The sequence below is a fragment of the Pelmatolapia mariae genome, linkage group LG5 (assembly GCF_036321145.2).
Source record: "Pelmatolapia mariae isolate MD_Pm_ZW linkage group LG5, Pm_UMD_F_2, whole genome shotgun sequence".
Taxonomy (NCBI): Eukaryota; Metazoa; Chordata; class Actinopteri; order Cichliformes; family Cichlidae; genus Pelmatolapia; species Pelmatolapia mariae.
Window position 1 is genome coordinate 2,487,288 of NC_086231.1, and position 20,764 is coordinate 2,508,051.

General features: G+C 43.2%; 1 protein-coding gene across 2 annotated transcripts in view; it reads left to right on the forward strand.

Annotated features, from left to right (window-relative positions):
* si:dkey-49n23.1 (semaphorin-3D) overlaps positions 1-20,326 on the forward strand; it is a 104,842-nt gene extending 84,516 nt beyond the window's left edge. For both annotated transcript variants that reach the window (XM_063473326.1, XM_063473327.1), the window contains exons 7-18: positions 1,238-1,366; positions 2,442-2,584; positions 3,103-3,217; positions 3,648-3,717; positions 4,384-4,528; positions 6,699-6,921; positions 10,569-10,657; positions 12,953-12,994; positions 13,465-13,622; positions 15,913-15,977; positions 17,511-17,668; positions 18,173-20,326. In XM_063473326.1, the coding sequence (XP_063329396.1) occupies positions 1,238-1,366; positions 2,442-2,584; positions 3,103-3,217; positions 3,648-3,717; positions 4,384-4,528; positions 6,699-6,921; positions 10,569-10,657; positions 12,953-12,994; positions 13,465-13,622; positions 15,913-15,977; positions 17,511-17,668; positions 18,173-18,694 (1,859 nt within the window). In that variant the 3' untranslated portion in view covers positions 18,695-20,326. The remainder of the gene's footprint in view (positions 1-1,237; positions 1,367-2,441; positions 2,585-3,102; positions 3,218-3,647; positions 3,718-4,383; positions 4,529-6,698; positions 6,922-10,568; positions 10,658-12,952; positions 12,995-13,464; positions 13,623-15,912; positions 15,978-17,510; positions 17,669-18,172) is intronic.
* The last annotated feature ends 438 nt before the right edge of the window (positions 20,327-20,764 follow it).

Here is a 20,764-nt window from a genome sequence, read left to right on the forward strand (position 1 = left end):
AATGTTTAGGGGTGGCTGTGACTCAGGAGGTGGAGTAGGTTGGCTACTAATATGATCCCTACTGGTTTTGTGCCCCCAGAAAAGTGTTTGCATGATAGCAAGAAAGCAGAAAAGGTTCAGTAAAGCGTTGCAAACCTGGTTTGTAAATATATTGTCACTATATTGCCAATTAAACCAGCCAGGTGCTCCCAGTTGCACTGATTAACTCCGCCTACCAGGAACCTGCAAGACAGCGCACAGGGACAGAAAACCCAGCAGGTCCTGGCCGAGGCGCCGTCTGCGTGGGGAGTTGTGAGTGTTTGTTTGGAATTCAGTCATTTTTAAGGTCAAAATAACTGAGCAATAAACACAATGTGATGCTTATTTAATAGTTTAGTCATGTTGTGAGGTGAAAGACCTTCATGTGAGTGCCCTCAGTCATTGGACAAGCCTAAGAAATCAAGATAAGGACATCAAAAAACCTCTAAATGATGTTTGTTTAGTTGATAGAGTTGAAAAATGTGTTGATTTGGTGACTGATGAAAATCACTAAAATCTAGTAAGTCCAGTAGAGCCTTTGCAGTGACAACATCCTGATCCTGATGGTATCTTGAATGTGTCCTTCCTACATGAGTTTGGAGGATCTGTGCACGCCGTCACATGTTTACAGTCTGAGCTGTTGGCTGTTTATTAGAAAAAGCTGCTGCTTCATAATGAGTAAAAGCTGTGCACGGTGAGCGGACTGCATGTGCTGTACCTGGACGTGTCTGAGTGCCGCGGGAGGTTAAATTACATGTAAACATGTAGTTAAAACAAGGAGTCAACACTGAAATTATGGAGGTGTAATTAACAGGACCAGACTGTTTTTATTTTTCACATAAATGTACCCAGGGAGAGATGGCCAGTGTTTCAGTTAATATTCAGCTCCTTAAAACCACAAAACAAACACTGAGGACAAATTAAGTGATTTTTTTAAAAACCTTGTTAAGACATTTCTTTCAGGAAATGATGTCAGAAATATTTTGCTTCATTGTTTTCTTACAGAGAACAAACAAGAGAAAGATTAATGTTTTCATGAATCAGCTTTCAGATATTTGCTGTTCTGCTCTGGACCTGCAGAAAATGCAGGGCCTTCAATCGAAGGCAGAGCTATAAAACAGACGCCCTGTGTGCTGGTCAACTCCTGAATGTAGGAACATATGTTTCACGCAAATTTATTGTTCTTGTTCAGGCAGTCGTTCCTTTTCTTTCTCCCTAGACGGGGATCTGTACGCGGGTACCTCGGTCGATTTTATGGGAGCCAACGCTGCGATCTTCAGGACATCCATCCAGGGCAGCAGCCAGCATTACATCCGCACTGAAGCCTACGATCACAACTGGCTCAACGGTAAGAAGCTCCGGTCCTGTCCGTTTGTTTTGTTCTCCGTTCGACACACCAGATAAACTTCTGCAACACATGGAAACACTTCCCGGTTAATGGTCTCCTGGACAAACATTTGCTACTGTATATGAACCAAGCGCCCAATAAGTCCTGCAGAAATAACAAGTTATGTGCAAAAATTAAACATGGAATACTGTGTGGCAATAGATTTAAACCATAGTATGAAACCAGAGTTAGACACACGGTTCCACCAAATCTTTTTAAAGAATGGATGCAGAGTGCACACCGCTCACATTTTCTTAGACAAACCAAACCACTGATATCAGTAAGGATGAAAGAAAACAGCTTTTAGGGCCTCTCAAGGGTACAGACATCCACTTTGCCTGGTCGGGAATACAGCTTTGCATCCATCATCCTGGGGAGCTGCTCTCACTAAAGGTACTTTTAACTAATCAGGAGACCATTACTTAGTCTGTGGTTGTCATACATGAGCATTAATGTCCCTGCTCTGAGAGCCGAGACGATGAATTATTCTACAGGAGCTTTGAACCTGTTTTGGTTGTTTTTTTGTTTCATTCTTTTTCTCATTTTGTATACTTGGTGTGTGTGTGTGTGTGTGTGTGTGTGTGTGTGTGTGTGTGTGTGTGTGTGTGTGTGTGTGTGTGAGACACACACAGCCTGGACGTATTAGTTGTCTAGTTTAATACTAATACCAAGCTGCTCTGCGATGCATCCATCGGAGTGAGTGGTAGGTAGAAAGCACTTATGCATAGAAGGCTAAAAAACAAGAAAACTGTATAAATTATTAATAATTAATTTTTGAAATTGATAATAATATACTTAGATAAGGTACATAAGACATAAAACAAAAAACGTGGTAGCAGAAAGAAAAACAAATTAAAAGAAATGAAAGGCAGAAGTTTTCTGACAGTTTAAGCTGATGATAGCTCCTCCAACATGAGTCTTCTATAACTCCTTCACTTGCTTCACGTGTGCTCGTTATACCTGTAATTTACAAAGAATCTATAGAAACAGAGAGAAGCTCACAGACTGAGTCAAACGTGTACCGTCTCCCTCTCAGAGCCAGATTTTGTGGGCTCCTTCTCCATCCCTGACACGCGCAGCCCGGAGGATGACAAGGTCTACTTCTTCTTCAAGGAGAGGGCGGTGGAGGCCGGGCAGTGGGACAAGAGGGTGTACAGCCGCGTGGCCCGAGTCTGCAAGGTAAAAACGAACAGCTTCAACGTGATTAAGACAAGGAATCCGTGACGGGGATCAGGGTTCTCTGTTCTGCTGTCCCGCATCACTGGGTCAGAGTTCAGTTATAACTGGTAACAGGCTTTCTGACTTCATATGTGATTTATCTTTAGTTTTCACAGTTAAATATAAACACAGTTAAAAAGCTAAGCCCGTCTGAGACACAGATATTCAGTTTATTACCATAAGAACTAAAGAAAATCAGTTTTCATATTTAAAACACACATCTGGGTAATAAATTTATAAAGTAAAAAGTACCAAAACAAGTAAATACATCTAAAGCTTTTTTAGTTTCAGAGCTTTAAATGAAGGAATTAAGGCTTCTGTTTTTGAACTGAACAGAAATACAGATCTGTGGAGACGGACGAAGGTTGTGACTTACGATGTCTCCTTTTTATGTTTCCTTCCCTTCCCTTCTTCCCTCACTGTACTGCTCCTTATCTCTAACCGTCATCCTTCCCTCTCTCGTCTCTTCCTTAATCCAGAACGATCTCGGCGGGAGGAGGAGTCTCATCAACCGCTGGACCACCTTCCTCAAAGCCCGGCTGGTCTGTTCTGTCCCCGGTCCGTCTGGAGTCGACACGCAGTTTGATGAGCTTGGTAAAAAACTCCTCCTCTTCCTCCTTTTCCTTCCTCTCTGGATGTTTTCTTACATGACCTCTCCTGAATAATATCTTAGTACAGTACGCCTCGCCTGTGCTCTCGCCTTATCGTCCTAACTTTAAAAAGCTGACACTGTTATATTTGTCTCCTCCTTTCCTTCCACACACTGTCCTGTCTTGTCTTTAGGAGGCCTGAGGTTACAAAGGTTTATCCAAACTGCACTGACGTTTTGCCACATCAACCACTGATTAAAACTTTATTCGCACAAATTTGTGCAACTGTGAATGATTTGCAGGTGAACTGATGCTAACGAGGAGACAGAACAGGCAAATCTAAAATTCTTCCTCCCTCAGTGTGAATAACACGGTTTTACTGCTGCACATTGTTCATGATTCTGAGTTTAAAAGCAGCCTCTGTGTTTCCTTAGAGGACATCTTTGTCCTGGAGACCAAGGACCCTCAGAACCCGACCATCTATGGAGTCTTCAGCACGTCCAGGTGAGGGCGCATTCAGCCGTGCAGTCACTTACATGTATTTGGTTTATTTCAGAGACCACTTTTCATAAATGAGTTTTTTAGTTAACATGAGCTGCTTAAACTTTTACATTTCTCAAGAAAACCTTTTAAAATGCACGATTTTAAAGATTTCGCCTTTAAAAGTCACGTGATTATTATGTGGTGCCATGCCATTCTGTCCTCAGTGGTGCTCATGAGCCCACCGCTGCACATGTTCATGACCGAACTTCTGATTCAATGAGAACTTTATTGACATTTAGGCTTTGAAAACTGAAGGAAACAGTTTTTAAGGGAAGAGGGAGGGCGTCCTCTTCCTGTATGTGCACGCCCACTGCCAGGCTGGCACGTGCACACTCAGGGGTGCAAAGGAGCAGAGGTCAGATGTGGGAGGTGTCCAGGGTCAAAGGTGAAGAGGCCCAGCTGGTTGTGTTTTTGTAACCAATGTATGAAAGCACTCCACCTTTTTTCCCCTCGTGTCCTTCCTTTCCTGCTTCCTTCTTTCTCCTTCCTCTTTTATTCTTCCTTCCTTCCTGGCCTGTTTTGCCGTTCTTCTTTCCTCCGCTCCTCCTGTCTTTCCACGTCTTTTTTACCTCCCAACCTCCATCTTTCTATCACAGCCGTCACCAACACCTCCTTTTTCTTCCACAGCTCCATATTTCGTGGTTCAGCAGTGTGTGTGTTCTCCATGGCGTCCATTCGAGCTGCTTTCAACGGACCATTTGCCCATAAAGAAGGTCCCGACTATCGCTGGGTCGAGTACAAGGGTCACATCCCCTACCCAAGACCTGGCACCGTGAGTACGCCCGCACCAAAAAAAAACCAAAACTAACCACTGTAGCATGCTTAGAAACATTTTAATATACTACAACACGATCCTTTGTTATATAGGCAGTGTAAAAATAAAGAAAAAATCCCCGAACCTCCCTGCACTGTCGTCTAGTTTTGTGTCAGCCACATAACAGCTTCCTGAAATAAAGCTGAAGTATGCTAACAGATGGGATTAAAGATACGAAACAGAGGACAGTTTCACTGCTGGGAGGTTTGCACAGTACCTGTAAATCATATCTTTGCATACATGTACACAGTTCTGTGCAAAGTTCGTGTGTTTGCATTATTATCCATCATAAACTCCCGTCATGGAGGAATGTGATCCCCCCTTAAAATCATCCCCAAATGCACAGACAGTCTTAAATCTTCAGCCAGAAGAAAGAGGGCTGCAACATCACAGCTCCTCATCATGCCTGCTTCCAACATTGGACAGCCTCTGTCCACAGTGGAGAGCGGCACACAGCTAAGAGACACATCTTTGCACAGTTCTCTTATTACAAAAATGTAGAAATTCTGGTAGAGGGTGTATGAATGTGCAGTAAATATACAGGTATCCCCACATGAATCCTCCAACTTATACAGAATAAAGTTTTATTGTGAAGTCCTGGTTCTTTAGAGCAAACATGTTGGTCTGTCTGCAGTCTGCGTCACATTTTTATTCTTTTAGGCACTGATATGAGGCCAGTTTAAAGTAAAATTAATGGCTTGAGATAGTGAAATAAATAAATTACTGTCTTCACAGTACTGTGTCTGAAAACACTGCAGTATAACCTTCAGCATCTCTCGAGTATTTGTGGTGAAATGGCCCTTTAAGCACGGGGTAAGGTTTTGGTCAGGCTGTCACTTTAATGTTCAAAAGCTGCTCCTTTTAAAGCCTCGTTGCCCATAAATCTCTGCTAATATAGTGGCGACAGGACGGTATTTATGTTTGTGTGAATAACTAAGACTCTCCTGTGAGATCAGACTCCAAACACACACAACACCGCTAATGAAAACAAGCTGATGGCGCTGCGAGAGGGAAAACCTCTGGTGATTTAACACCTGAGCTGTGAAGTCCTCTGGGAAACTTCAACCTGTCAGGAGGTGCTGAGGTTTTAGTGTGTATGTGTGTCAGGTGTTATTTCATTCTCCCTGCTGGGGGACTCAGAGCTCTGCAGAGTGGTGCTGAATCATGTGGCTGATTGCAGAAGAGGTGAGTCGCATCAGAGCTGCAGGGGGGAGACGTTTGAACTAGCAGAATGATTCATAGCAATATGAAAACGTCAGTGCGATGCTGTGATTTTAATCCCCCGATCACTGACTCACTGTCTTGTTGACTTCAGCTTTTTCACTGTGCTCGACTTGTGTTTTTTCCTTTTTACAATCCTGTCTTCAGCATTTCGATCCCTTCTGTAATTCCTTTTCTTTCCTCGCCTCCTCACTTTTTCTTCAAATCACCAGAGTTGGCTATAGACTGCTGGAGGTAGCCATCATAAAATCACCCACTAGTTTGTGAAATGTTTTAAAGCCTAGTTTGTACCATTTTTGTAGCACGTTTATTAGCTGGAACCAGCATCTGTAGACTGTGTAGGCTCACATATCTGTTAGGCACCGACCAAAACTGGAGCACAAACTACTTTTTTGTCTGATAAATCAGACAGTAAGCTATATTATTTGTCTGATAATTAAAAATGCTTCAAAAATACACCAGCAGCATAAATACAAACCTATTTATAACCAATATAAATGATCATCATTATGGATGGATGCTCCCTCTGACTAGGTAAAGTTACCATTCACTGTGGAGTAAGTATAAGGTCCGATTATAAGTCCACTCTGCAAGCTGATGTACAACCTCAGCTTTCAGAATTGTGACTCTGTTTGGTAAAAAATGCTCAACCAAGTCTTTGACTTCTTATTTCTGTCTTTTCTAGAATAACAAACTCTTTAAATCCATGTAAACGATGATAAAAACCACGACCTGTGTAGTAAAGTTGAATAGAAAATCTTCTCACTACATGTTTCTTTCTGTCTGCGGTGTCTTCTCATCATTTAATAGACAAACATGAACCTTATGCTGTTCACTGCTCCCTCTCTCAGTCGTTCATCTTCCCCGCTGATGGTTTGTTCCTGTATTCCTCCCTCTGGTCCTCCAGTGTCCCAGCGAGACCTATGATGCTCTCCACAAATCCACCAAGGACTTCCCAGATGAGGTGGTGAGCTTCATGCGGCAGCATCAGCTGATGTGGGAGCCCGTCCTGCCTCTGGGCGGCCGGCCCATCTTAACCCGCGTCAACTCGGCCTACATGTTAAAGAAGGTTGTCGTGGACAGGGTGGACGCCGAGGACGGACCGTATGACGTCTTACACCTGGGCACAGGTGAGGAGGACGAGGGGAAGGAAAAGAGGGGAGGGAAGAAAATGAAAAGTATCGAGGAGTGTGGACGAAAACAGACTCAGAGTGTTCAGCTGGGACTGAAATCTCATCAGTTTGTTACCAGTGACAGATCAGTTCAGCTGATTCAGAGTGCGATGGAAAGTGTGTAAATGAAGCAAAGAGAGTTTAGAGGTGAGTTTACACAGAGGTACATGGAGGCAAACTGGTGACGTTTTCTCTGGAACGCAAAAAGGTGTTTTGTGGTTTTTACACTGAGAACAGAGCAAAACTTAATGTTGAAATAAAAGGTGAAACGACCGTTTTGACTTTGAAACAGTAAAAATGATAAAAGAAGAGGCAGGATTGACAAATATTAAGCTATGAGTTGTGGTTTTTTTGGCTGGATCTTCACCAAAAGAGGTTGTGGTGTTCTTATATTAGCACTAAATTCCAGTTAAATAGTGACATGTGATTTTTCGGGAGAGGAATAGCTGGAAATCTTTGAAACACAGAAGGGATTTCTAACACGTCCCCTGTTTCTAACGTGTTCTTTTAACCTTCTTTAACACATTTCCCTGATTTAAAATTTTTCATATTTTGTATCTTTTAAACCCATGAATCATGAATAATTCTTCCTCCGTGTTTGAGCCAGAACATCTGCAGACTCTGGAAACATCAGCTTAGTTGGGACACGACTGACAGAACAGCAGAACGTTCAGATTCGGTTCCCGGTGAAACTTTGGATGCTCAGCTGTGAGATTTAAACCTGTCGGTAAAATAAGATGAGCTGAGGCGGGGCCGAGCAAGCAGACGTTTGAACTCGAGCGTGTGATTGGACCATCTTTTAAGCGACGTACTGTGGCTCGCCTGTTGTGTGTAAACACGTTTTCATTCATTATCTGTAAGACGGTGAAAAATGGCGAGCTTTTATTGTGACGGGGTGAATGATTTCCTGAGTGTGTTGGGCCTTTGTTCATTAATGTGCACACAGGTGCGTTTGCTTCTTTGTGTCTCTGCAGCTGAATGATTGTGTGTGTGTGTGTGTGTGTGTGTGTGTGTGTGTGTGTGTGTGTGTGTGTGTGTGTGTGTGTGTGTTTGACAGTGAGCGATTGTCTGTGCACGCATGATTAATGGCAGCAGTTATTTAAGTGCTGGCGACAGATCGGGGGGCCAGAGGTGCTCCGACTGCTCCATACATCTCTGCTAAGTGGATTCCTCTCCACCACCTCTCATCTCCCCGTTAACTCCACATTCACCTGCCTGATAAATGCTCCTTCTAATCTTTCACCTAATACCACCAGGAGGAATATTTCTACATGCTTTCTGAGTGACAGATGACTTTTTTTATTGGTTTGTTATATCCCATTTTAAAATATCCTACTCTTTAATCACATGCCTGCATCACACCGTTTAGTTTAGGATTGAAATAGAGCTTTGAGAAGTCTACAGGTTACTGCGGTCATGTACTCGTTTGAATTGTGGCTTCTAGTTTATCTGTTCAGATGTATTAAAGTGAACGCAGTGCTGTGCACTGAAAGCTTACAGAAGCTTCTTTTATATCCAGTCCAGTTAAATTCAGATTTAGCTCATCAGTCTGCTAATGGGCAGAATCAGTGTGCAGTAAGATAAATATAAAGTAAATGGTGCAGATGTGTTTCATTTCTACTGTCAAGAAAACATAAAAGTGGTCTGTCATTCAGCACTTTCTGCTCTGCTTCAGGTCACAAAACTTTTTTTTTCATCCTGAGTTGCAAATCTTAACAAACAGCTCACAGATACGGCGATAGATGCTTTACTTTCTTTTAAATCAAACACTGTAACTTCCTTTAAGCTGCTCTGTCCTGTAGCTTTTCACAAACCCTGCTGTGATTGGATGAATAGTGCAAGGCATGGGTTTAGAAAAGGGTTCAACTGTACCGTAATAGGATCCCACTGTTACAACGAGACAGTGTGCAGATATTCCACAATCAGCTGGAAGTGGTATTATTGGAGAATAGAAGCATTTAAGAAACATTGTAACTCGTCCACGATGGCAGAGTGAGGTCACCAAGGTCATATAGTGCTTAAAGGTCACCACTCCAGACATCCTCTGAATTAACATCAGCACAAAAGCTGTGCACCAGGAGCTTCATGGCATGGGTTTATTATGTTCATACCATCTATCACTCAGACGGCCTATCAGCGGTCTTATCCTTCTGCTCCTGTATTCTGATAAACACTGAGGCTGACACGATGACACGCGGATACCTGCACGGCCATTCTCCTTATCATCTTATCTTTGCATGTTTGTTTCAAACAGTGAATGATAACAAATGAAAGGTGGAGATGTCTGTGCCTGGGTTTGGTATGCAGGGGATCAGATTCATGTATGTGGGTCTCCCGGAGCGATGAACCCTGACCTCACCTGACTTAATGGAGGTCTTAAATATAAATCCCAAAGGTCAAAAGTGACCTGCTGGTTTCAGTTCAAAGCGGACACCTTTGTGCTGCTGTGTGAGGCTTCAAAGCAACTGTGGAAGTTTAAACTGCGTTAAATTTATTTTTGAGATGTTATTGCTATTTCATTACTGATTAACAGAAACGTGCCTCTGAGAACGAGTCCATCTGTTTTAGTAAAGGTTAAGAAATTGATGATTCTCTCTAAAACTGAGATTTGACTTTTTGCTGTCCTGGAGTTATGTTTGTGACAATAAATGAGTAAATAAACAAAAACTCTGCTAGCCTACCGTGCTTCTGTTGTGTTTGACTCTGGTTCCGTTTTAACCAAATAAAGGACCCAGTGGGAAACACATACATTATTTTATAGAAGCTTGTTGGATTTGTTTCATCTCCAGGTTGTCCTGATTTGTGGTGTTTAGAGTCTAAGAAAACAAAAATGCAGCGATCAGTATAATCACAAAGCTACCAGATTACATTTTTCACTGTGAAATTAAACGTTACAAAAGTCTCTGGTGACTACAGGCATTGAAGCGCATCATTACTCAGTGATGAGGGCACACTTGTTTGACAGACATGTCTGCAGACACACACAGCATGCAGTAGTCTCACAAACAGCTGCAAACACACGGTTTCCCACAGCGGAGCTTTATGAGCATCCTGGCGTGATGTGAGCGAGCGTGTTTGAATGCCTGAACATGCAAACGTACAAATGCGCGCCTGTCTGCATCTTCAGCAGTTGATTTGTGTGTGTTTGTGTTCCATATGGTTTTGCTGTGTTACATCCTAAGTGCAGTGTGTGGTTTCACCGTCACAGCTGGCATGTGTGACAACAAACTGCCATGTTTAGCGTTGTTACCAGGGTTACCGCTGGAGACTGTGTCCCGTGCTAACGTGGGAATGAGCTTTGGTCGTGTAACTTTGTTTTTCAGACGCGTCATCTCCCGAAGCGGCTTTCCTGGGAGGCTGTTGTGAAACAGAACTCCTGGCTCTGCTTCGGAAAAGATAAAACGGATCAAGCTTTCGGTGTTCCTTGCTGGAGTTTCTCTAAAGAGGGCCCCATGCATTCTTACTGTTTCATCACACCGGCATAAATCTAAGACAGTCTTTGCAGATGTTTTATTGGGGCAGAGTTTGGTTTCAAAGCTGAAATGAAAATGTGTGTTTTGCCGCAGGATTCCCACACGTCGGTCAAAAATCTTTTTATGTTGCAGATGATGGGAAGGTGGTGAAGGCGGTGTCTGTCATTAAAGACAACTGGGGCACAGAGGAGGTCATACTGGAGGAGCTGACAGTCTTCCAGGTGAGATGTTATTACAGGTTTGTGAGCGATGGAGAGCACTAAGGTGGTGTTAATGTTTTCCAACCTGTTATATTCACAGAGCTGTGTGTGATTAACGCTTTCCTGATGACAGAGCAGGTTTACTTTGTGACTAACAGCCCTCAGTTTCTCCATCAGATCCAAAACAGTAAAAATAAAACGATGGATGTAGTTGCTGGGTCCGAACAGTAGATGTGCCTCCTGTGGTTGCAGAAACACTTCCTTCCCCGTAGACGTCTGTTGCCTGGGCCTCTGTAAACACTTCCCTGATGAGTTTGTGGGCTCGGTTGTTTATTTCAGATCAAACTGAATAAATCATGAAGTTCATTTTGTAAATTTTGGTCATTCAGGGTTTCAGACGGGGCCGATTTTTCACTCGGGACTTAACAAAATCAGTTTCACAGTCAGGTCTGTGTCTCGCTCAAACACCAGATGCTAATCTGAAGATTTCAAAACTGGATTTCACAAACCAACAGGTGACATCATGGTGTTTATGCCCGTGTTTTATACGGCCTGGCCAAACCCAAGTGTCCTTTAACAGCACCTTTTGATAAACTGGTCCAGTTGTTCAAGCGTGCCGAGCACCCAGAAACGGAGCTGTCTGACCTGCTGCAGCTTTCTTTGAGGCTCTCTCTGCACGCCTCACTGCTGGCACCACCTGATTTCAAACGAGTCTCCCACAGAACCTTCAAGCCTCGAGCTCAGAGGCGAACTACACGGGACTTTTATGGCTAAAATCACAGGGCTTGTTTCCGTGACTCCCACTGTCCATCTGCCAGGCCCGGACCGTGTGATCGAACATTGTTTTCTGGAAAAACTCCACTAAACACAAAAACAGATATCAGGGCACATATTTCCCAAGGTCATCTGGGTAAATAAGCTAATGGGGACGGCAAAGAGAGAGAAGTGAGAGACGTGAGGAGGGATGGATGCATCAGGGTGAAAGGAAAAAATAGAGCTGGACTAAATGCAGAAAAAAACACAGAGGACAGAAATAGAGTGAAGGATGCAGAGGAGGGGGATAAAAAGACGGGAGAGAGGGAAGGAAGCAGAAGGTTAAACAGAGAAATGAAACCCAGCCAGTGCTGGAGCTGAGGACAGGTGAAGGAAGAGAAGCCACAAGCAAACAGGATGCCACACACACTCGGCCTGTTTACTTCCAGCTGAAATTAAGACAGGAACAAACCCATTTCCAGCAGACTCACAAAACAGCCGGACAGCTGTGGGCAGCGTATGAAACGAGAGCTTTTATTTCTATGGGCTGAAGTCTGCAGGGGGCTGCGGGGGGTCGGGCTGGACCCTGACCGGGTTTCACATGAGTGCTTGTTCAGTTTCTGGCTGTGACAGAACGCAGGATAGTCATATCACTGTAAAACACTTTGTCTCTCCTTCACTTCGACTCCTCGGCTCAGAGCGGTCAGGGGTCGTCGACTCCCTTTGTGAAACGCTTTACCGAGTCAGTGAGCCAGAAAAATGGAGCTGGGGGGTAATTTTACCCCCCGAAGAAGAAAGAGACTTATTAGATTTCTAATCTCAGTAGTTGCCCTGACCTCAGCTGTGAGTCGCTCCGAGGCATTCCTCAACCTCCACACAGCTGAATTATTGCTGCTTTTAAGGAGCAGCGTCTGTGGTTTGGAGTCAGCCGTGCGAGTCGACCTTTTCTCCTCCGTTCCTGCAGGTTTGTCTGCAAATAAAAACGTGTTTGTTCTTTTTTTATATAAACTGGGTCGTTTTTGACAGGAAGTAACTAAGTTCATTTATTCAAGTCTGTCACTTAAGTAGGTTTGGTTTGAGCGTTGGGGAGTCTGGGCTTAATTTCCAGATGCTTGTAGCAAATTTCGCTGGACCTGCAGTCCCTGCTCAGGTACAAATAATATTAAATAAGCTATAAAATACATATAAAGGTTACCAAGATACAAGTACTGCCATTAAACATGCGTATAGAGTCAAAGAATCCTCAAAACTATACTCACATGAGTATCTATCCACTATAACATCGATACAAAGCCAGCTGCTCCAGCTGTTAAACGGCATAAACGCTGCTCGTCTTTGCTTTCTCCCACATTTATTCACCAATAAGAATTTTTCTGACTTGTGCAACAGGAAACTCGAGCCTGATGAAGCCTGATGAAGCACTGCAGTTACTCCTAAATCCTAAATTATTCCTCGTCTCATTAATAATTCTCACCTATCACGCTGCATCGATGAACGCCGCCGTCTGTCGTCATGCGTTATCTGTAACTTCTTATATTTATACTTCTCCTCTTGATCCCACAGAGTCCCACTCCCATCCTCAGCATGGAGCTTTCCACCAAGCGAGTAAGTCTCTCTGTTTCTCTCTGAAGTGTCGGACTTGGATTACTTATGTATTTTTGGAGCTTTCTTAAATTAAATAAGTCATTATTTGGTTCATGTCACAGTGATGGTCCTGGTCAAACAGGAAATGTGTGTTTTTACATCTATCCCGACGATTCAGACTAAGATACCTAAAGTATTTAAATATTAGATGTTGACTTTTCTGCAGCAAAATCAGCTTTGAATAAATCATTCGTCTCTGTAGCATCTTTAAATCTTTACATCTTTATAGATTTCGGTGACACGAGTCTAAATGAAATCTTTCATTTAAAATACAAAACTGAGAGAAGCGTAAACATATATGAAAATTATGGGTGAAACAGGATGTCGAGCAACTTTTTTAGAGTTGTGCAACAGATACGAGCCATGAGGATGTACGGCCAGCCTACAGAAATGCTCTCCTCTTCCTCCCCCCTCCCCCCTCTGCTCCACAGCAACAGCTGTACGTGTCCAGCGAGCTCGGCGTGGCCCAGCTGGGGCTCCAGAGGTGCGAGTTATACGGGACCGGCTGTGCCGAGTGCTGCCTGGCCAGAGACCCCTACTGTTCCTGGGATGGACAGACCTGCTCCAGATACTTCGCCATGAGCCGGAGGTAACGAGGACAGAGAGGGACGTTTATCAGCCCGTGTCACCCGAGTGTGAACACGCTTTAGGATTTACTCTTACTGTGTTCAGTCCTGCTTATGTTGGCTGTTGTCCAGAAATAATAGATGAAGTTCATTCATGTGGCACATTTCAACAACAACATGATTTTTTTCATTTAAAACAGATAATTGTGCAAACATTGTAAACTTTTCAACACAACTGTAGCTTCATGAGAATCAGAGGGGACAAAGACGTCAGGCACCCAGCTAACTCTGATGGTTTAAAGTCTTTGTGTGACAGAAAGCAGACCACAGGAAGATTTCAGCATATACACTCAGTCTGCGTTTTCACAGTTTAAGGCTGTGAATTATTCTGTGAGCTCCACGTGTTGCCACAATTAAACATCTAGAGTGTGATAAAGGACAAAAACTACATCATGAGCCAGATATTTCTGTGAAAAACAAGCTGACATGACTCGCATACACCCCTGCACCCCTGCACACCACTGGGCCACGGAGCCAGTGCAGGTGGGCCGTGGGTAACCAGTTAAAAATATAAAATAAAAGTTTAATACACACACATCTTCCTGGGATACATCGCCATGGTAACTGAAGCCTCATTCACCCACAAGCATCTTGTCTAACACGTGTGCACATTCTCTGATGGATGCATGAGGGACAGCTGGGGCTTTAGAGTCTTGTCCAAAGACAACATGCAACGTGCAAACTGGAAGAACCAGGGATTGAACCACCAACCTTCCAATTAGTAGATGACTCTGTGTGCACAGCCGCCCCCTAGTTTGATTAAACCCCGTGTTGACTTATCGAGCTGATGACCACCTCCGTGTGACCTCTCATATGTGATCGGTCATGCCGGGGGAGCGGGAAGATCGCAGATGTGTTGAACTTGTTTTGTAATGACCTGTGGACGGTGCTGATGCCAGTGTGTTGGAGTTTTAGCTGTTAAAATTTTGCAGTGTGAGAACCGAACTTCTCCTGGAGCTTTGACAGCCTCTGCCTTATAGTACAAACATGCTCTGCTGTCCCTCTGATGGCCTTCAGGATAAAAAACAATGACACAATCTCGTGGATTTAAAACAAGAACACGTTCTATGAGCCTTTTTTCACAGATATAAATGAAGTGGAAAATGAAAACTCCTGCATTTGCACTGCTCCAGGAGTAAGTTGGCACCTCCAGTGAACCGTGCTATGATTGAAAGTGATTTTTGACCCTCGGTTCTGCTGATTGTTGCTAAAATAAACATTACACTCATTTCTTTTTTAATGACCATGAAGCAGTTCTGTCATGAATTTATACCATAAGAAAGGCAATAACAAAAAGGTCAAATGGCCGGCGCAGCAGTGACATAAAGCTGAAATGACATCTGTATCAGCTGATAGTGATCGTGCGCCTGCACAGCCAGTGAGATTTTAAGACTTGAATACACACTCCGCTCAAGTTTCCTCAAACATCTGAAAGGAGACTTGCAGAGAGAAGGATGCAGGAATTGTGATTTTGGAGTCGTGTAGATGAGTTAAAGCTAAAAAAGGGGAGGATGGGTGCGAGGGCTGGGGGGGTAACGGGGAGGCCGAAGCAGAACGAGACGTGACAAAACTCTGAACAAACACTCTGTATTTTCACAGCCTGTTCTCACTCCATGTTTCCTCATTCATAATCTCAGTAGCTCCTTTTTCTGGCACCAGAGGAGCTCAGCAACAACAGCGAGGGGGAGGATTTAATGCACTTATACGAGTTTATCTAAAGGCACGGCGTTATCTGCTGCTGCTGCTGTCAGCTGTGCTTTAACCGATGAGTCTGAAGTCTGCTCACACACACACAAAGCTGCTTTTTAACATTTTCAGCATGAATTAAATCATCAGAGGACTGTGCAGTTTTTACAAAAACAAATAAATGTTGATATAAAGCATGAGAGAGGTTCTGTGGCATCAATCCATCGTCCATGTTTGAACCAAACTCTGGCTAAAAGTCCGCTTTATGTTCAATCGATTGCATGTTACTCACAGTATCCATGTGCTGGTATCGTCGCTGTTATCTGAATAAATCAAATAAAAAATACAGTAAAGAGCTTTGAACCTTCTCACTGTGAGTCAGCAGTGCAAACGACCAAAGAACGAAGCTCACAGATTCAAATCTGCTCCTTTAAATTCAAACTAACCTCTGTGTGTGTGTGTGTGTGTGTGTGTGTGTGTGTGTGTGTGTGTGTGTGTGTGTGTGTGTGTGTGTGTGTGTGTGTGTGTGTGTGTGTGTGTGTGTGTGTGTGTGTGTGTGTGTGTCAGGCGGGCGCGCAGACAGGATGTGAAGTATGGAGACCCCTGGAGTCAGTGTCCAGACACAGAGGACGGTAAGCATTTCCTCTGCTGATGTGAATAAACTGTTTAAATATTATTCTCCTGACAGCTGTTACACAGCAGACATGTACACACTTACATGTGTACATGTGCTGTACTGTGACCAGTGGCAGAGTGTTAAGTGTCACTGTGGGGTAGGAACGTAAACCTGTTTGCTGTGTGGGCCCATAATCGCTCTGTGCTTGAATTTTGGCTGCGAGTAAATAAAAGATCACATGACCTGATGCTCGGATACTCTGTGTGTGATCAGTGAGTCTAATATGACACCAGTCATGTGGGAGTTATTGTATTCTTTCATTTCTTCTTCATTATTGATGTTTGTTATTGATCGTTCCATATATTAAATGTGAGTCCCCCCACCTGATCCCCTCAAAACTGATTTATTTTGTACAGTAACTTTGTTATACTTAACGTGCAAAATTTTCCAAGGGTCAGAACTTTTTGACCCCTTTTAGTGTGATTCATGTCATTTCTTTCCAAACATATATCAGACACAGATACCCACGTGAACCTTTCAGGGGAGAAAAGACATTAAAGTTCTGTTAAAAACTGCAAACAAATCAATTTTATACTCCAAATGTCACATTTCCTGTTTGTGTGACACTCTGGAAGTTTCTTAAAGTTAGCCAATAAAAGTAGATAAAGTCAGATTTCAGTCTTACACTTTGGCACAGACGGAAGTGTTTGTCTGATATTTTATTGTGTATTTTATGTTTAATGTTTTAATGTGTGTGTTTGTGTCTGATATATGTGTGTGTGTGTGTGTGTGTGTATTTGATCTTAAAGTTCTCCCTTGATAACAGAATCAGGAAGTATCACACCTCCTCCTCAGCTCACTGATTCTCCTGCCCTCCCTCAGCTCCGCCTTCACATTGGACCTGTTATTGATTTTGTTAATAAATGATTTTCACTGCTGCTCAGTTCTTCCTTTAGAGTCAGAAACCATCAGACTGAGATGAATTCTGTACATGATCCTAAATAACTGTTTAGCTTGTATTAGAGAAAAACAGAAGTGGCTTTTTCCTTTTTTGTGAACAGAAAATCCACTGAATCACTCAACTCACCTGTCTCACCTGAGAAGGAACATTTGTGTTTTTACTTCATATTTTAATTACTGGTATTAACTATCAGGAGCTGATAGCACTTTTTAAAAATGGTCACCTTGTATTTTTACAAAAAAGTGAAATTAAGGTAAAATACCTGCTGTTACCATGGTGTTCTGAACACGAGCATATAGCGCCCTCTAGTGGATGTATCGCATAACTGCAGCTTTCTCTGTTTTGTGGTCAAAAATAACGGAAAACCCCTTTTTACAGTTAAGGAAATCTTTCATTTCAGAGTTCTATGCAAAAAAAGTGCTTTTTTTCTGTATAATCTTTTATCACCTGTGCCGTCTCACATATAAACGAACCTAACTACAAAAAGAAAAGAATCATTTCCATCATTTCCCTGTGAGCATCACACCGTGTGCAGAGCTGTGAAAGCAAAAGAACAATATCCTAAGGGTTTTCCTGTGTCTTTGTCAGATTCAGACTCTGTGGAGGTGAAGGTGGTGTACGGTGTTGAGGGAAACTCCACCTTCCTGGAGTGTGTTCCTCGCTCGTCCCAGGCGGAGCTCCGGTGGACGCTGCGGGTCTCAGACAGCCAGCAGCAGACTGACGGTCAGACACATGAAAGCAGAGAGGTGAGTTTACTGCTCTCTTTTCAGTTTTCACATTAAAAGCATTCAGGTTTTTACATGTTTACAGCAGAGTCTTCTTCCTCTCTCCGATGTGGCTCATTCACCAAAAACACTATCATGACTTTAGTCTCTGGATTTTTCCTCTAAACGTTCTCCTTCCTCTGGTTTTATTTATATATATTTTTAGTCCCGAACCTCCAAAGGACAACACATTAACGGACATTATTTTCTGGCTAAATCTGAGCAAACAGAAACAGTGTATCTCAGAAAGACTTTGTTTCTGTCTGACCAAGATTGGACCGTCTAAAAGATGTTTGGAAAGAGAGGCCGTGTTGCATATAAACCCACCAGTGGGCTGTAAAAACAGCTAAAATCCGAACTGTCCCACTGTCATTAACTACCATTGTTCCAAAATGCACTGCTGCACATGAGTGCACACAATATTCTGCTGCACCTCTTTGAATACAAAGAACAGCACAGACTGAACTTTTGCTGTTCTTTCCTCAGCTCCCTCAGAGCGACGACGACCGCTCCTTCCACATGAAGCGAGGCTTGCTCATTCAGCACCTGGAACAGGCCGACTCGGGCCTTTACACCTGTACCAGCCACGAGCACTCCTACGCCCAGGTCCTGGCTCGATACCGCGTTCGCATTATCCCCAAGCACAGCCTCAACCCAGCTCGCTACATGCAGAGCCACAACCCCAACCTCCCGGGCCCAGTGATTCTGGGGAAAACTGGCCCGGCCGGAGGAGGAGGGATTGCTGGGTTTCTGAGCCAGCCGGGCTCCCCTCACGCACCGCCTTCTCTGCCAGGACATGGGAACTCGTGGCTGCCTCAGCAGCTCCCTCTGAGGAGCTACAAAGACCTGCACAAGGTGGGAGGCAACAGTCTGACCGTGGATGAGTACTGCGAGCAACTTTGGTACCGTGAGAAGCGCCGGCAGCAGAAGCTGCGGGCGCTGAAGATGAAACAGGAGAGCAGGAAGGCTCGCGTGAGGAGGAACAACCCTCCCGAGGTTCCTCTCTAGTCACCTGGAGGATCAGAGACTGCCGAGGACAACAGATCCTGTACATGCAGAGGACACGCTGGGGTCAAGTCAAGAAAGTTTGCTTCCTGAGCAAATAAAGCCGGCCAACAAAGTGACACTAATGATAATTTACCATTAAAAATTAATATTCCAGAAAAAAAGATTCGTTTGTCTTCGTCCTGAAAACTTTAGTATTTAGAAAGACTTGGAAATGGAAATATAAGGATGTATGTAGAAAGATGATAGAAACATGTATCTGTCTCTGAAGTCTTTTTTTGTAGCTCAAGTTGCTCATGCTTTTATGAGCTGTCGCTGATAGTTTACAGTCAGATAAATCATTTGGTAGAAAAGTAGTCCAAGTAAGTGTAAGTTAGAGTTTGCAGCATTCTGTGACAGATGTACTGATAGATATGAGCTGCAAGTAACGGGCAAGTTCCAGTTATTCACCTATAAACAAAACAAAACAAAAGCAAGGTCTGATTTAAATTTGGATGATCTCCCCTTCAGGGTCATCTTTGTGTGCAGCTCTGGACTGATGGCATTGCTGATGTTCTCAGGTCACCCGCTGAAAGTCCCGTCTGTTTGAGCCTCTGTGCTGCACGCTGGAGCTGGGATTAATGGCCTTAGTCATCGTTCACTTTACTCACCAGGGCTTTTTCTCTCTGTGACTTTGCCCAGTTTTCTGAAAATGAAATTTAAGTGAAACGGTTGCTTTGATTTGTTGCACAGGACTTTGACTGATTGATTGAAAAATAGCAGCAGTTCTGTAATCAGTCTGGAGCTGCATGAGAAGGCGAGCTTAGAGGAGAACTCGGATTTATTTCAGACATGCTTTTTCATTTTTATGTGGGGTTTTTGCCCTGATGATAGCATTTAGTGAGCTTTCAGTGCAAAAAATGAAACAAGTAAGTTAAAAGGTCCCTAAAACTGTTTCTTAATGCGTTTCCTTTTGCAAGTGAGGATCTATAAAAGCCAAAATTTCTGCCAGCTTTTCGAAGAAAACATGTTTTACACACCTCAGATTGACCCTTTTTATTATTTTCATGTCTCTTCTACGTGTTTAAATATTCAGACCTTTAACACAGCTCGGTGGCTGGCGTGCAGTTTGCATCCAAACTCAGGTTTGACTGACAGTTGGAGGGGGAAATGTTTCAGGATCTCAGACACACTGCAGACAGACGCAGCGTATTTATATGATCTAACTTGCTGACAGCAGACTCCAGTGTTTGCCCAGTTTACTGCTTCACATGTAACCCTGTTTATTAAAAACTATCGAGAGTTTTCAGCAGGTATCTATGTTTGTTCTGAGACGTAAGCTTCACACATACCTGACGGATTAAAGGCCTCGATGGAAACGCACACATGAAATGGACCTTGCTTGAAACATTATGTATAGCTCTTTACGTCCATGTATATTAAAGAACTCTATTTTTCTAATTTCCTTTCTGTATCCTGTAGAATTTACTGCATTTTGTAAGTTTATATAAACCTGTTTTCCTCATAAGCAAATTTCAAACTTTTTTACTTCACAGCTCTAATAAGCTTTGAGACCGTGTAATGTCATCGTCTTTACTGTATGTGAATAAGCCACAAATGATAACTCTCAGTGAAAATAAAACAAAGAAAAACATTTGTGCATTTGATCTTTTTTGTTCTGGAATTTTTGGCTGAATTCTGGTTGAGCTGCACGGTCCTGGGCTCTAAGCACAGGTCTCCACACATCGCGCCCTCGTGTCCTCTTCTTGGAGTCTCATTCTGATAGTTTGAGCAGAAAGATGCACATGCGTGCCCTGCTGGAGGTCGTTTTGTAGCCCTACTGGCACTGTTCAGCTCTCCTGCTGTGGACCCTGTCCTGGAATGTCATTCGAGACTGTGCTGAGACATGCAGCAAGGCTGTAGGTAATTCATAGATTTTAAGTAATTGTTTGGCGTGATATAGGCTTATTAGGTGATTATAGTGGTCATTTACTTGAATTTACTTGTAACCATACCATATATTAACAAAATAAAGATTACAGCTGGATAAATAACGAGGTATTATTTTAAATATTAGATTTTCACCTAGACTGC